General features: G+C 39.4%; 1 protein-coding gene and 1 long non-coding RNA gene across 3 annotated transcripts in view; one reads left to right on the top strand and one right to left on the bottom strand.

The window, feature by feature from the left end:
- dnai3 (dynein axonemal intermediate chain 3) overlaps positions 1 to 14,286 on the top strand; it is a 20,444-nt gene extending 6,158 nt beyond the window's left edge. The window contains exons 7-23 of one of the 2 annotated variants that reach the window (XM_032525621.1): positions 1 to 64; positions 828 to 944; positions 1,327 to 1,523; positions 2,166 to 2,275; positions 3,117 to 3,206; positions 3,466 to 3,552; positions 4,826 to 4,957; positions 6,958 to 7,031; positions 7,199 to 7,343; positions 7,984 to 8,080; positions 9,998 to 10,119; positions 10,265 to 10,325; positions 10,774 to 10,904; positions 11,168 to 11,375; positions 12,034 to 12,125; positions 12,770 to 12,886; positions 13,455 to 14,286. The exon at positions 1 to 64 is cut by the window's left edge and continues 136 nt beyond it. In XM_032525621.1, the coding sequence (XP_032381512.1) occupies positions 1 to 64; positions 828 to 944; positions 1,327 to 1,523; positions 2,166 to 2,275; positions 3,117 to 3,206; positions 3,466 to 3,552; positions 4,826 to 4,957; positions 6,958 to 7,031; positions 7,199 to 7,343; positions 7,984 to 8,080; positions 9,998 to 10,119; positions 10,265 to 10,325; positions 10,774 to 10,904; positions 11,168 to 11,375; positions 12,034 to 12,125; positions 12,770 to 12,886; positions 13,455 to 13,595 (1,985 nt within the window). In that variant the 3' untranslated portion in view covers positions 13,596 to 14,286. The remainder of the gene's footprint in view (positions 65 to 827; positions 945 to 1,326; positions 1,524 to 2,165; positions 2,276 to 3,116; positions 3,207 to 3,465; positions 3,553 to 4,825; positions 4,958 to 6,957; positions 7,032 to 7,198; positions 7,344 to 7,983; positions 8,081 to 9,997; positions 10,120 to 10,264; positions 10,326 to 10,773; positions 10,905 to 11,167; positions 11,376 to 12,033; positions 12,126 to 12,769; positions 12,887 to 13,454) is intronic. The other variant, XM_032525622.1, reaches the window with a different exon arrangement.
- On the bottom strand, positions 9,196 to 9,435 carry LOC116695408 (uncharacterized). Its single transcript, XR_004333453.1, has 2 exons — positions 9,282 to 9,435; positions 9,196 to 9,229 (listed from the first exon to the last, which is right to left on the bottom strand). It is a non-coding gene; the product is annotated as an uncharacterized LOC116695408 (long non-coding RNA).
- Positions 14,287 to 14,625: the final 339 nt, after the last annotated feature.

Consider the following 14,625-nt stretch of genomic DNA (forward strand, 5'->3'; position numbering starts at 1 on the left):
TGCAAAGGGACTGCGGGATACAGGCCGTTCCCAGACTGCAGAGCAGCAGTGCCCAGACACAGTGGTATGCCAGCAAATCAGTACAAATAAAATCTGTTTGTTCTACAGGGGGGAAAACACTTACCAACTTACTAAGTTGTACCAACACCTCAATGCATTAAGAATGTAATACTAAATCAATATGTGAATATTTTTCTGCAATTCATGCCTGTATGCATATACTTTGGTAGTGCGTATTATATAACTGACGCGTTCATGATATAGTATTCGCCATTGACCATTTTTTTTCTCTCTTTATTACTTTAATAGTAGTCTCGCATTGCCAGACCTTCCTTCACAGTGCTGCAGAGAAGCATCTCGCTAGTCCACACAGCGTTCCGGGATGGGAGAAAACATGCTCTTGTTAATTGGAATTTCTTCAAACCAATCACAATCGTTTGCGTCGGTGGCGGTTAGCACTAGTGGGAGCGAGGCTGCCTCTGAAAAATAGCCTTGGGAAGTAACTTCTTTTGGTGGAACGTGTACGTTCAAAAGTTGTTTTAGTCACCCGAGAGAAAACTCAGATTGGACAGATGGTTTAGCTAGCTGTCTAGATTTACCCTGCAGAGATCTGAGAAGCAGTTAACCATAGTCCTCATAAATCGACCTGGAGTTTAGAATACCAACACAAAGAGAGCGGTAGGTGACGGACATCCGGCCGAAAAGAGGAACATCGGGCGGATTTTCCGGCAACACCTGAACAACGTATATTTGTTGATATACAGTAGACTACTTTAATAGTAACTCCACCTCCACAAATGTATAATTATTTTCTGTCCACTTCACAGGAAGTTTCAGAAGAATATCTTTACCCAATACACGCCAAGAGAGTTAAGTGTTGAAGAAAAAGACAACATCCTCCACCTTGAAAATTTGAAGAATTTTTGCAATTCAGTGACCCCCAGGTAAGACAAAATATTCTAGAAATTAATTTTGTCTTCAGACTGCTTTCTAAGAGAGTTTGTATTGTATTGGGAGAGGTCACTGTATCAGTCTCAGGGTACCCCAACCTATCCTTTGTTACCACTCTAGATGCTTTAGAATACACCTCACCTTTCCAGTGTGTTATATTTTGTGTTAGAGTTCCCTTAACAGCCCGTACTTTGGGTTTTAAATAGGAGTTCCAATGATACATTTAAATCTTACACTTTACCCTTAATCCTCCTTTGTGTCCAGGTAAGAGATAGAAGCACACTGGACTCTCTTGCTATGAAGAGATTAGATGGAGAAAAAAGAAAAGAAAAATATGCAAAAGTTTTACCAAAAGAAGTTTTACCTTTTTTGCAGGGTTTTACAAGCCCTTCAGCAGGAAGGAATCATGAATGTGTTCTTTGATGATTGGAAGGCTCTGGGGTCAGCAGCTGAAGACGGTGACTGGGCTGGGAAGGTTTCCGAAGGTTTGATGCTTCATCAGGCCTTCACAGACCAGAAGTACACAAAGGACAAGAAAATCTGCAGCATTAATTGGCACCCTACCATCTACGGTAAGGTGCAACATCTCATTATCCATAAATATCTATCCCTCTCAAGAGCAATAACTCTTTACGTAAAGTTCATTCACATTCATCATTTTCTCTCAGTTCTTCGTAAAAAAAAATACTTGGATCATATTACTTTAGTTAGTTTATCTTTAACACATTTTCTGTCAGAAAGAATTAGGTCAATGTTGATACCTTGTGTGACTTGGGGTGCAATGCTTAGATGATTATGGTTTTAAATGTCAATAATGGCATTTGGTCGGAAAATGTTGACATGGATAGTGTTGATGGACAATGCCAACAATAAATCTAACAAAAGTAAATGACAATCATTCTCCCTGTAACCTCAGCATAACTGACAAAAATGCCAAATCCTCATCCATTGTACAAGCGTTAATGTTCTTCACCACCTCTTTGTAATGTTGCCAAGCTTTCATCACCCATAGAGCAGGCTTCCAGCAAGATTCAGAATAATAATATCTGTGCCAAAACATGTGATCAGTACAAAATTATCTTATTCAAAGAAGGGATCAGAGTTGAGCCACCAATTTTTCAATCAGTGCACTTAAAAAACTAAACATATTTACCATCTATTTTCCTGCTGCTGTGTAGTTGATACCTTGTATGATATGTTCTTTGATGTGGTAGGTGTGATAGCTGTGGCTTTGACAGACAAAAAGAAGGAGCAGTTGAACGAGTCTGTCGTCAGAGCTTCTTTCATTCTCTTCTATACCTTTGCCGACCCCTCTAATCCCCAGGTATGGAAAGTATGTGAGTATTTGGGACACACTAACTCTAGCTTTGACAGCTTGCAAGCTAATTCTCACCTCATATCTGTTTGAGACATAGTTTAATAACAAATGGCTGGAAGGATTTTCTTTCTGCTGTAATTCAAGACCCTTATTTGCTTCAGCAAGATCTGAGAGGCGTCATTGATTTGACCCAGACGCTCAATCAATAAAACTTGAGCTGCTAAATCACTCAAAAGTAATATGAGTTCTGCATGACGTACGTCTTCACCAGTGCATGCGTCAGGCTTTGGTTTCACGTTCTGCTGAAGCCAGGGTTGTCAGACTGGGGAGGAATAAGGGGTCTGAGTACCCAGGGCCCTCATGTTGATGCTAGAATTAATAGCTGTGGATGTGGGGAGGGGTCCATAGAAAATGCCTATTTGCAGGGACCAGAATTTTGTGCTAAGCCCCTGGCTGAAGCAATGATCAAAGTGGCAAAGGGTACTGTGTAGGGGAAACCAGAGACAATGTAAAAGTGAAATAAATATATTTATTTACTCTAGTGTGGAGAATAAAGTGCTGTAGTTTAGTGTTGAGGCTAATTTTAATCTCTTAAACATGATTCTGAAAAATGACTTCTCTGTAATACAATCCTGACCCTCCTAGGTCTTTTTCCCCCTTTTGCCTTTTGAAATAAAATCTACCGTATGCACTCGGTTTTTGTGGATTAAAAGCTAAAATTTGTATGGACAGACTAAAATAACTAAATAAATACTTGGGATGGCAAGCACCCAATACATGGACATGTCTACTTTGAAATGTAATGTATCTGCCCTCTGTGTGTGTGGGTTTTCTGTGTTGTTTGCAGTTGCTGCTGGAGTGCCCAGGTGACATTTTTGCCTTTGAGTTCTGCCCGTCTGATCCAAATATTATTGTTGGCGGCTGCGTAAATGGCCAGGTGCTGACTTTGACTGGTTTTGCTGCATCTGCTGCCTCTTCTGACTTGTATTAGTTTTTTATAACTTATCACTTTTCCTTGCCAACTCTGTTTTGATTATAAGGAACCTTGTAATAAAGCTTCAGTCTTCTTACTCATCCTGTACCATTCCAATGTATCTTTTCTGTTTCCACTCTGTTTTTATCAACACTTTATCATATTTATTTGAGCGTTTATAAAACACGGAGGATTGTCTAATTTTGTGTTGCTGTTGTCTCAGGTCGTGTTGTGGGACATTTCTGCTCACGTCACTTGCTTACAGGGAACACAGCCTGGTAAAAAGGTTTCTGTCAACACTGACATATGCGTAAGTTCCCATATCCTTTCCTTAATGTGCACAATGTTGATACAATAATACATGGTGTTCTGTATCTGTATCTGTGTTTGTGTATTACATGTGTTATCAGTTACCATAATTCTTTGGCTCCTGATGATGTCAGCTGGGTTCATTTAAGTATGGGTCCTCAGTTTATCAAAGCATGCAGTATATCTGCTGTAAAGACAGGCTGTGCTGTACAAGTGAGATGATGATACGTTGACTCCTGAGTTCTCCCCTCATCCTCTCTTTCATTAGATGGGAATGCAGTGGCCTAATGGTCCTTTTCAAGCCAGCCATAGCTGTCAAAACTAGTTCCACAAACATACTAATGCCAGAAGTGAATCTCAAAGCGAGTTTGTATCATTACATGACCCCTCACTGATAAACGAAGGCAGGCCTCATACAAATACTCCAGTCACAATGAATTGATCTAACTGAATAAAATAACTCTTGACTGAAATAACAAATAGGGTTTCTCTTTGGCTTAACATTATAGTAAACTAATATTTGCATGGCATAGCTGCCATATTTATGTGGTGTTATGTATAGTAATAAATAAAAGGTGGCAGGAGAGGGAGGTAACGATATGTGACAAAAACCAAGGCTCAAATTTTAACCCACATCATAGTAACTACATTAATGCCCCAGTAGCCTGTTGAGAAGACACCCAAATATTAAACCAATTTTGTCCCTTAAAGCTTGACCTCCGCTGACATCTTCCACTGCTGTATTCAATTAGACATACATGCCCCCATCATCCAGCCCCCATTTTCTTTGTGTGTTTTATTGCCTCTACACTGGAACAGCTGTCTATTTCCAGGTCCTCACTGCTTCCTTCTCTTTTGTTTTCCCCTCTGCCACCATCCGTACCTCCCTCTGTTCAGTTTGTCCTTGTTTGCTCTTAATTCCCCAAAGTCAATAGCATCAGCTCACATACTCCAGCTGTTACACAAGCCATCCGTCCTCCACCATAGTTTTTTCCCATCGAAGATAAAACACACGCAAATCAGATCACTGCCCTCCCTTGTGTTTGCAGTGTGAATAATGGCGGTTGTAGCAGCTAAAAGGCTTTATGTCGATGAGTTGATTTGAGTGCTGTGAAAGCTGCGCTACTCTAGCACCTGTTGCTAGCTTATCAGATAAATGAAGAATTAAAATCGTTCTGTATGGATTGCTGTTCTGTTCACACCATTTAAATCCAACTGCCGGCACATTGCTTAAAGAAATAAATGATATGTTACACATTCTGTTTTTGTTTCAGGACTTCAATCAGGACCTTGATGACAACAAAGAGCATAAGACTCCTATCGTGCGCTATTGTGCAGTGTCTGCATTAGATAGCAGCCACAAAGCACCAATTACTGATGTCCAGTGGCTGCCAACAACATTTGAGGTACACAGAACTAAAACGCAGAAGGTTTGGAGGGAGTAACAATTGCATGTAAGGATATCGATAGGCTGAATGCTGATTGCGTAAGGCAAGGCAAGGCAAGGCAGCTTTATTTTTATAGCACATTTCAGCAACAGGGCAATTCAAGTGCTTTACACAAAATCTTAAAACAGATAAACACAGTAAAAACAGTTAAAAATCATAAGCATTAAAAACCGGTAAAACACATGAATAGACAGTTAAACAATACAACATAAAAACAAAAGAATAAAGTTACAGTCACATAGAAATTTAAAGAAATGAGCAGTCATTTAAGAAAGGCAGCATCAAAAAGAAGGTCTTCAGCCTGATTTAAAAGAACTGAGAGTAGCAGCGGATCTGCAGGTTTCTGGGAGTTTATTCCAGATATGAGGAGCATAGAAACTGACGGCTGCTTCACCCTGTTTAGTTCTAACTCTGGGGACAGAAAGTAGACCTGTCCCAAGATGACCTGAGAGGTCTGGGGGGTCATGTGTAGTAGCAGATCAGAAATGTATTTGGACCTAAAACCGTTAGGGATTTAAAACTAGCAAGAGTACTTTGAAATCAATTCTTTGAGACACGGGAAGCCAGTGTAAAGACTTCAGAACTGGAGTGATGTGATCAGTCTCTTGGTCTTAGTGAGGACTCGAGCAGCAGCGTTCTGAATCAGCTGCAGCTGTCTGATTGATTTTTTAGGGAGACCTGTAAAGACACCGTTACAGTAGTCAAGTCTACTGAAGATGAAAGTTATTTCATACATTATCCATCAGGAGTGCATTGGGAAGGTGCTGGAACCTTCCCCAAGGTTAATCACTATTTCTTTTGGCCTGTCTTGATTAATACAAGATGTTTTGTGTGACAACACAGCACAACTTTCGTTAATGTTTCCTTGATCTCAAGCTTCTTTTATCATATCTAAAGTAAACACTGTGGCATAGTTTCCAACATACCGAGGGCAGATAGAGTACATTTAAATCTTTCACACCGGAGTTGCAAATTGATAATAAGACAGTAATCACTTTAAGGGTCAGGTCTCTTATTGACCTAATGATTTTTTTTATCTAGGTTTGGAATATTATCAGTTTTTATCTGAAGTTTAAAAGCCACTTGAATGTAAACATGTCTAATAGGAAGTAAGGCAATAGTGGGCACAGAAAAGTCTTCAGGGCAGAGAACAATCTATGTTATAATGTGACATTGAGGATTTGGTAATAATAATAAAACATAATAATGTATTTTAATATAGTGCTTTAAAGGTACTCAAAGTCACTTTACAAAGCAAAGACAAAGAAAAACAATAAGATCAGTAAAACAGAAAAAAAAATGATAAAAATTACAAGGTTCAACTGGAAGGCATGAAAGTATGACACTATTGGACAGAACATACGTAACTCATCAGCACTGCCACAAAATATTGCATATTATAATAGCCTCTGGAGTTTTGTTTTTTTACTCTTAACAGACTTTGTTGTTTTTAACATCTGCAGAAATGAATGTGGCGCGGCATAAAATAAAATCTTTGCATGTTCTGCACAGTACATCTAGAAATGTATTGACCTAAAGCGATTGTTGCTGTAGTGTTTGGTCTGTAACCCAGCACAAAGAAGTGTGCTGATAACTGTGAAAGATAATGTTAGCAGACAGAAAATATACAGTAACAATAAACTATGGGCACACACTAATTCACTGCATTATCAGTCTAAAAACCCTAAGCATGTTGTTTAATGTTTTTAAAATCTTCTTCACGGCATAATGAAAACCTAGTTTTGGTTTCCCATCGGTGCCTATCCCTTGTGTCTTTATAGCCAACTGTAATACATTATGACACTCACTGTTACTCACGTGGATAAATAAGATAAGGCAATCATCAAAGTGCCCCCAAGGGAGCATTAACCCATTTATCATCAGGAACTTTTTTCACTACTATCTGCTCTTTACAATACTAAGCTTTTGATTTTGTGACTTTTTCTCTCTCTGATTAGGTGACTAGAACGGGCTTACCGGTGGAAAACATGTATAACATTTCTTCTCAACTTGTCACCTGCTCCCCTGACTGGTAGGTCTTATACAGAAAAAAAATGTTTAGATGAAATGTTAAATTGGTGGAGATATTGCTTTAATTAGACTGGCATGTAAGTCTGTATCAGTCAATATTCACAGTGTGTATAAGGATTCAATACATTTTCAAGTTGATGTTAGTTTTTCATGTTTCTCCCTCTGAAGCAATATAATGTTCTGGGATGTGCGAGTGTCAAAACCGATGAGCCACTCAGCATCAGAAAGAAGGCTTACTATGGATCAGAAGACACCCTACAGTATCCCTGACACTTTCAAACACCTGGACCGGACATGGAAACCTCTCTTCAAGGTAATGCAGGGTTACAGGTTGCAATACAAAATGAGTACCGAGATGTTTTATTTGTGTCTTCCAAATCTAAAAATGAAGTTCCATACACATTGTGATAGTGTACAGAAAACCATAAAGCTGTTGTCTACATTAAGTAGATCCACCAATACTGGAAGAAAACTATTCTATCTGCAAATAGAAACTTACACTATCTAACAAAATAAATGTATGTGTATATATATATGAAAACACCTGCATGTAATATAAAAAGTTTAAAGCTTTCAAATAAATGTTTTGGGGTAGAAAAGCAATCCAGCATTTGTTGTAGATTAGCTGTTCACCTCCCATCTCAGTCAGTCTTCTTTTGATATACCCAATTCAGCATGAAATTGCACTTGGAAAGATTTTGAAAAACAGGTTTTATGAAGGATTTAGGCTTTGTGTTTGGATAATTCCCCCCAATGCAAATAACATTTTAAACTTTAAAGCTCTGGGATTGTGTGTGTCTATTTATGTATGTATTTGCATTCGAGTTGGGTTCATTTAATGGGTTTTGGTGTTCAGTGGCTTCAGTATAGTCCTTGATTTAGTTTTAAATAGTGTTTTGTCTTTGTTAGTTTTTTAATTGTCAAATATGGTCTTTTTCTCTGTAATGTGTCAGGTTTCCCTACCAAAGATTGATACCAGTGGAGAATACGCTCCTCTGAAGTTCAACCTGGAACACTACACCTGTAACGGTAATACAGGCAGGAACACAGGTAAGGAACTTTATCCTTCAATCTGTTTTGGTTCATTTCTTTCTGTCTGTTGTACAGTGTCTCCCTGTTCTTAAAACACAAATAAGCATTACTCAATTACAATATCTTGTAAAATAAATACTGTCTGGTGTTGATCCAAAGTACCTCATGAAAGTGGGTTATAGCTCATCCAAACACACAATCACTTTTAGAGAGCGACAGATTGTCAAAAAGAAAAATGCTGCTTGGTAATTGTCACAGTAAATGAACTTGGATGAGGAATGTAATAAATCAGTATGCAAGTTCAAAATGTAACACACACAAATACACATATAGTAGGGATAAAATATATAAAAAGCTGCAAGTGTTACACTCTTTTCCTACAGTGTCAAAATTGCAGAAGCTATGTCACACTGCAAATGCTTTGCATGAACAGTGCTATTGTTTTAGTCTTCAAAACATCACAAATTAGAGGAAAGCTAATTTTAATTCATAATGATCATAATCATAAAATTACTGGATTCGGAATTTGTGTGCATTAAAACCAAGTGAGTAGACAAAGCAGTGAACATTACAACCATAACCATCCCATGTCTGATAATTCTCAAAAGTATGTGCAAGGCTGCGTTTCTATTTTTGGGGGAGATTTATGATTTTCTTTTTTTTTTAATTCTGCTCTGGATGGTTGAGCACAGTGATCAGTGGGGCAGGGTTACACAGACTGTCTCCCTCTTCTCTCCTCCGGTTTCATAGCACTTTATTAAGTGATACTTCCAAAACAAGGCCCTCATAGTTGCAGAGCAATAGCCTCGCTGACTGTCAGCTCTTTGCAATATGCTGCTCAGGCTCTTTAGAGCCCGAAGATGATCGTGTGTGTCCTGGCTGGTCAAGAAGAGACCTGTCTTTGTCTGGCTGAAGGTCTGCTTCCATAAACACAGCTTTGGTAGCTGGCGGTCATATAATTAATAAGTTCACTAACTGAGGCAATAAATCTGCTGTAGCCCTTAGGCAGTCTGTTATTACATTTTTAATTAATCCCTGTGTGATTAATACTTTGATGATACTAGATGTTTGAGTCATATTGACGGAATCTGCACTGTCTGCTTCTGAGCTATATGTATACATCAAGTTTTTTTTCTTCTCATATTGCCATCTTTGGTGCTTGAGTCACTTGCACTTACAGTAGTAGCCACTGTAGAAAAACTCAACCCTGCCCTGCAACAACACCACATGAGTTTCCACACAGTTTTTGCTAGCAATCCCTCGTGGGGTCTAATCAACAAGTTAAGCAGCAGTGCAGTGTGGTAAAAGTGAAACAATGTCTACATCTGTTGCTGTGCCGTATCGTCTGCCTCATATCTTTACACACATCTTAACTAGAGGAAAGGGGATTTAGAAGATGTGTGATTGGGTAATCTGATTTAACAAAGTGAGGCTGAGATTTGATTGGGAGCGGTCCGCTGATAAGGGGGTGTGAACGGATGGCCCTGTACTGTCCCTGACAGACAGTTGGGCTTTTGTGATGGAAAAGGATTCTTCCATCACTACCAGCTCTGTCTATCTCAACCCTCCCACCCTTCTCCCTTACTTTCCTCCATTTTGCTACAATCCTCTCTCCCAACTCCCGTACCCCTCCCTATCTCTCCACATCCTTCTCTTGTCTTGTTCATGGTCAGATTACAGAGCCGGCTGCACCAATGCCACTGTTCAATCTGTTTTATGTTTCTCATTTTTGTTTTCTGATAAGTATGTTGTATTACTCCTGTAGATAATTGTTTTATGAAGAATTTTCTACAGTGTACTGTCAACATATTTTGTTCCCACTGAGGACCATGCTCTTGACTGGCTAAAACAAAAAACATGAATGTTTAAAAGGAAAAGTATGAGTTGAACTTTTAACCTTACTTTCTACACTCTCCCTTTCTGTTTCCCCCAAAGAAACTAATGAAAATGGTGACAGCTCAAAGGTCATCCCAGACTACAGCCAACTCAGCGTGCCCTCGGCTAAAACACTCAACGCTCTGGAAGATGTCAATACCAAACTCTATATTGGAACAGAGGTAAACATTCCTACCAATAAAATCAGCAACATCGAGCAGTATTTAACTTCAGTACAACACTGAACTGCTGAATGACCTTTTATAACAAAACTATGCCATTTTTCCCTTGTGACATGTTTAGTAATATGTGTGTTTTTACTGCCAGGATGGGGAGATTATTTACACTGACTGGAAACTGGGGAAGGATGACTCTGGACGGATGCAAAGTGAGTATTCTGGTTTATTATCAATAACATCCGTTTAAAGAAACATTATTACATTACATTTAGCTAATTATCTAAAGTGACTTACAATTGCTATATATTTCAGAGGTCGCACACGCCATCTATTCTTGACTGCTGGCCATTCTTCAAAGCACACCAGAATGTGACTTGTTTTAATAGTTTGACATTATACTCATGAGTAATTGTATTCTCAAAATCTTGAGACAAAAGAAGCCGTTGGCGTATGGATTTAATCATGAATACAAATTATCCACTATCACTGTAAGGCAACTCTTTGGTTTGGCAGCAATGCTGAATGTAATCCCTATTTACATAGAGGACACATAGGGTTAATAGTTCCTTGAACTCTATTGCCATGTTGCTTCTGTGGAAGCAAAGTACTGTCAGATAAAACAGTGCACCTGATCTTTCTTTCTGTCCTCTCTCTCAGGTGCCAAGCCCCTCCACTGTTTCAACATCCATCACTGGCTGGTGAATACGGTGCAACGGTCGCCCTTCTTCAAAGACATTATTTTGACAATGGGGAGCTGGAACTTTGCCATCTGGAAGGAGGGAGTCATGGTAACAACACATGTCGCTTGAATTACAGGAGCAGAAAACATGGCAAACAGTTAAAATCATACCATGTCAACCCAGTTCTTGATAGGATTAGAATAAAAATGAATAAATATCAGAGTTCTCCTGGACTTTTAACATAATCAATACTTTCATCCACCATCATGTACACAAAAGAGAAAATACATAATATGTCACTTATAACAGACCAGATCCATTTCCTTTTAAATACATTGACTCTGCAGTATTTAACTTTCACGTACATTCAGGATGGCCCCATCATCCTGTCAGCAAGCTCTGAGCAGGTGTGCACTGCGGGATGCTGGTCCTTGTCCCGACCAGCTGTTTTCTTCGTTGGGAAAGAGGATGGCAGCATTGAGGTGTGGAACCTGCTGGTAAAGACCAGTGAACCTGTGCAGGTCCACTCAAACGTTACCAATGCCAAGATTACCTGCATCAAACCCTGGACCGCCTCCTGTAAGTTCTTGGCCTCTTTGGTGCAAAACACAGTAGTTAGCATATGTGTGGTTTCATTAGGAAGGCATTACTATGATTTGTCTTTAACGTCTTGGTCGGGGGGCCATCTGAGCTTTTATTTTCTCAAAGGCAGGGCAGGATATCCAGGGCTCGGTTTACACCTAGCACCATTTCTAGCCACTGGGGCAGGCTGGTGGAACTCATATTATTGTTCACCTCATAAAGGGAAATTTTCATGCCATGGGACCTTTTTTAAGACAAAAAAATACACAAGACACACATGAAACACACACAATGCACAACACACAGAAAGCAACAAGTACACATGGCATGCCAGAAATAAATATAATGAAAATGTAATAATAAAACCAATAAAATAGATTTAAATACAAAAGAAAATAAAGCGTTAAAGACAATAACATTAAATAGGGAGTCAGGAGGGGTAAAACATTTTAAAACACAACAATAAAATAAACGATTAAATAAAATAAACGAGGGCCAACAAACATTGGGATCTTCTCTCTGCTGCTCAGCTGAAAACCGTTTGCCGCTGCGACTGCGCCTGCCTGTCCGTCTGTTTTATTTATATTTTCACAGCCTCGGTGAGAAGTTTCTTGTTGTAAGATTGTTATTTTCTGGATTTGTTTTGTACGTACAGCCAAGCAGCACTTTCTGGCTGTGAGTGATGACATTGGAATGGTCCGTGTCTTTGAAATCCCAAAGACACTCTACGTTCCCTCAAGGAGTGAGGTAAGACAGTGTCCTTCTCACGTCCCCTATTTGATAGTTCCCTGTTCCTGGGCTGAACCAGAAGTGGTTCTGGCCCACCTTAGTGAAGGTCGTCTTATTCCTGCCCAAAGAGAGAGCATCGAGGAGAGATCCCCGAGGAGCCATGACCAAGGATGCACGAGAGCCGTTGCTAACTTCACCCATACAGCTGACAAATTCAGAGTAAAGGAGTCTCATCCTTCTAAAACACATGTCATCGTTTCCTCTCTCCTTCCACAATTTCCTCTGTCTCTCCCGTGCTTCCTCTGTGAGACAGACTAAGATGCAAGGAAGGGAGGCAAGTGGAGGAGCCGGGGATGTAATTTAGGTGAAGTGATGTGAGGAGGACCCACAGTCCAACCACCTCCTTGTACTCACTTTAAAGAAGGCTATGAGTTGTCTGTTTACTTATTATTTTGCATGAAGGAAAAATAATTCACTCTTGTTCAAGGTTGAAAAATAGCCAGTGACAAACCTAGGTGTGCAACATGCTAACCCTAGGTTAATTTGTAATACACCAATATATCTTATTAAATATTTGAATAATGAATTCTAGTAATATGCTGGTCCTGTGGTCACCAAACCTCCGGTGTTGTCAGATACATTTCTTTTCTGTCTGTATGCAGAGTTTAAATGTGAAGAAATACTTTGAGCTGGAGGAGGACCGGTTGAAGGATTTTTTGAGAAGGGAGGAACTCTGGGAAATAGAGAAGAAGGAAGCTGAAGAACACAAGAAGAGAACGGTGAGCTGTGGCGTCTGTCTGTAGAAAGAATGAACATGCTTTGTGCACTCCCAACCATCAATATTTGCTGTTAATGTGGCCTTGAATGAGACCTTGTGTCCTCACAGACAGCCACTGGTATTAACAAATGATTTTTACCGGCCCAGTTAAACGTGTGCACACCATTTCAAAGTTGACCCTCTGTCTCTTCTGCTTTAATCTCTCGTATTCTCTCTAAGTTGATATTGTCGCATAGCCCCACAGAGAATCAAAAACGGAGCAAAGTTTTGATGCATGAAAACTTTTTGTAATGTTTTAGTGACAACGCATGTGTTAGTAGTGTGTGTGTGTGGTAATACTGAGCATGTGACTGGGTAAACAAGACTTGGAAAACACTGTACGAGTTGTGTGAGAGTTTATTAACAGATTGTTTAGACCCACAGTACTTGTATGTTTCAAGACTTTTCTCTGTTTTTGATTCTCTGTTTGCCGAGGCGTGCGACAACAATGTTTTCTTAATGAATTATTATATGTATCATTTGCAGCATATTGTTTATGACTTTAATTCTTCTCTGATGTTTATCTCCAGGAACTTGATAAGCCAGTCAATTCCTTAGGGGAGAACGAAGAGGTGAACATGAAGGAGTACAACGATTACCTGATGCTGGAGGAAAGTGTCCTGAAGGGCATGGGCCTGTGGCAAGCTCCCGCCGACACACAAGATACCTGATATCACACACATTAACACATACACATCTGCACAAATTGCATTTCATATAAAATAGGTTTTATTTTTATTTATACATTTTGTTTAATGAAAACACTATCTTTCAACATATTTCATTTGAAATATGTATCTTTGTTGCTGTTTTCACAATTTTGTATCATAACTACTAATGTGTGTATGAAGGTATTGTTTTTATTGAAATCCAATCTATATATAAAATCTGAGAACAGTTAACATTTTTGTATATTGATTCTGCCATCGACATTTAGACCATGTTTGGGGTGGGGCTTCAGGGTCAAACATGGATTTATTTTCATCGACCCATTTGAGATCTAGTTACTGCGTAATGCCATCCATTTGCCCCCTCTTCACCACCGCTCCCTGACGATGCAGTCTGGAATACCTCAAGCATCTGACCTTTGCAGGAACTCCTTTTATGGCTGTTTGATTTCATGATACTTATGTGGTTGTTGAAAGCTCTTCTAGTATTAAAATGTATTTTGTATGGTTCATCTTGTTTGCTGCTGATAAAGAAATGTTTGATTAAGAAGTAATTGAAAAGGCACAGGCGCTTAACGCAAAAGCTGTTAGTCCCCAATCATCAACCAGTTGGAGTGGGTGGATGTAGGCCTGACTGCATTTGGAGGGCAAGGTGAGAAAAATAGTCTGTACAACCCTCTGTAAATCATTCAGGTGATTTACTGCGTAATGTGAAAGGACTCCTTTGTAGTGATGCAGGAAGTCTTTCAGCTCTTTTATGGCCCACAGCCCCTTACTGTTTGGGTTCATTCTCACCGCTCTCATCTACCGTGCTTTCAGTAACAAGGTTTTCAACCAAAAAAAGCTCTAAAAACTGTCTGTAAACATCCCTAGCAGCAAACCGCTAATAGAAAAAAGTTAGCAACTAGCTTGTGCTAACACTATGGAGCAGCTAAGGAGACAGATATTTCCTTTAGGAGACCAAAACAGAGTTAAAAGATTAGTGAATTTTGGCCAGGTGGCCACGACCATGACTGTAAATTATTGATGTTTC

This window comes from Etheostoma spectabile, chromosome 9 (genome assembly GCF_008692095.1).
Source record: "Etheostoma spectabile isolate EspeVRDwgs_2016 chromosome 9, UIUC_Espe_1.0, whole genome shotgun sequence".
In the NCBI taxonomy this organism is placed as follows: domain Eukaryota; kingdom Metazoa; phylum Chordata; class Actinopteri; order Perciformes; family Percidae; genus Etheostoma; species Etheostoma spectabile.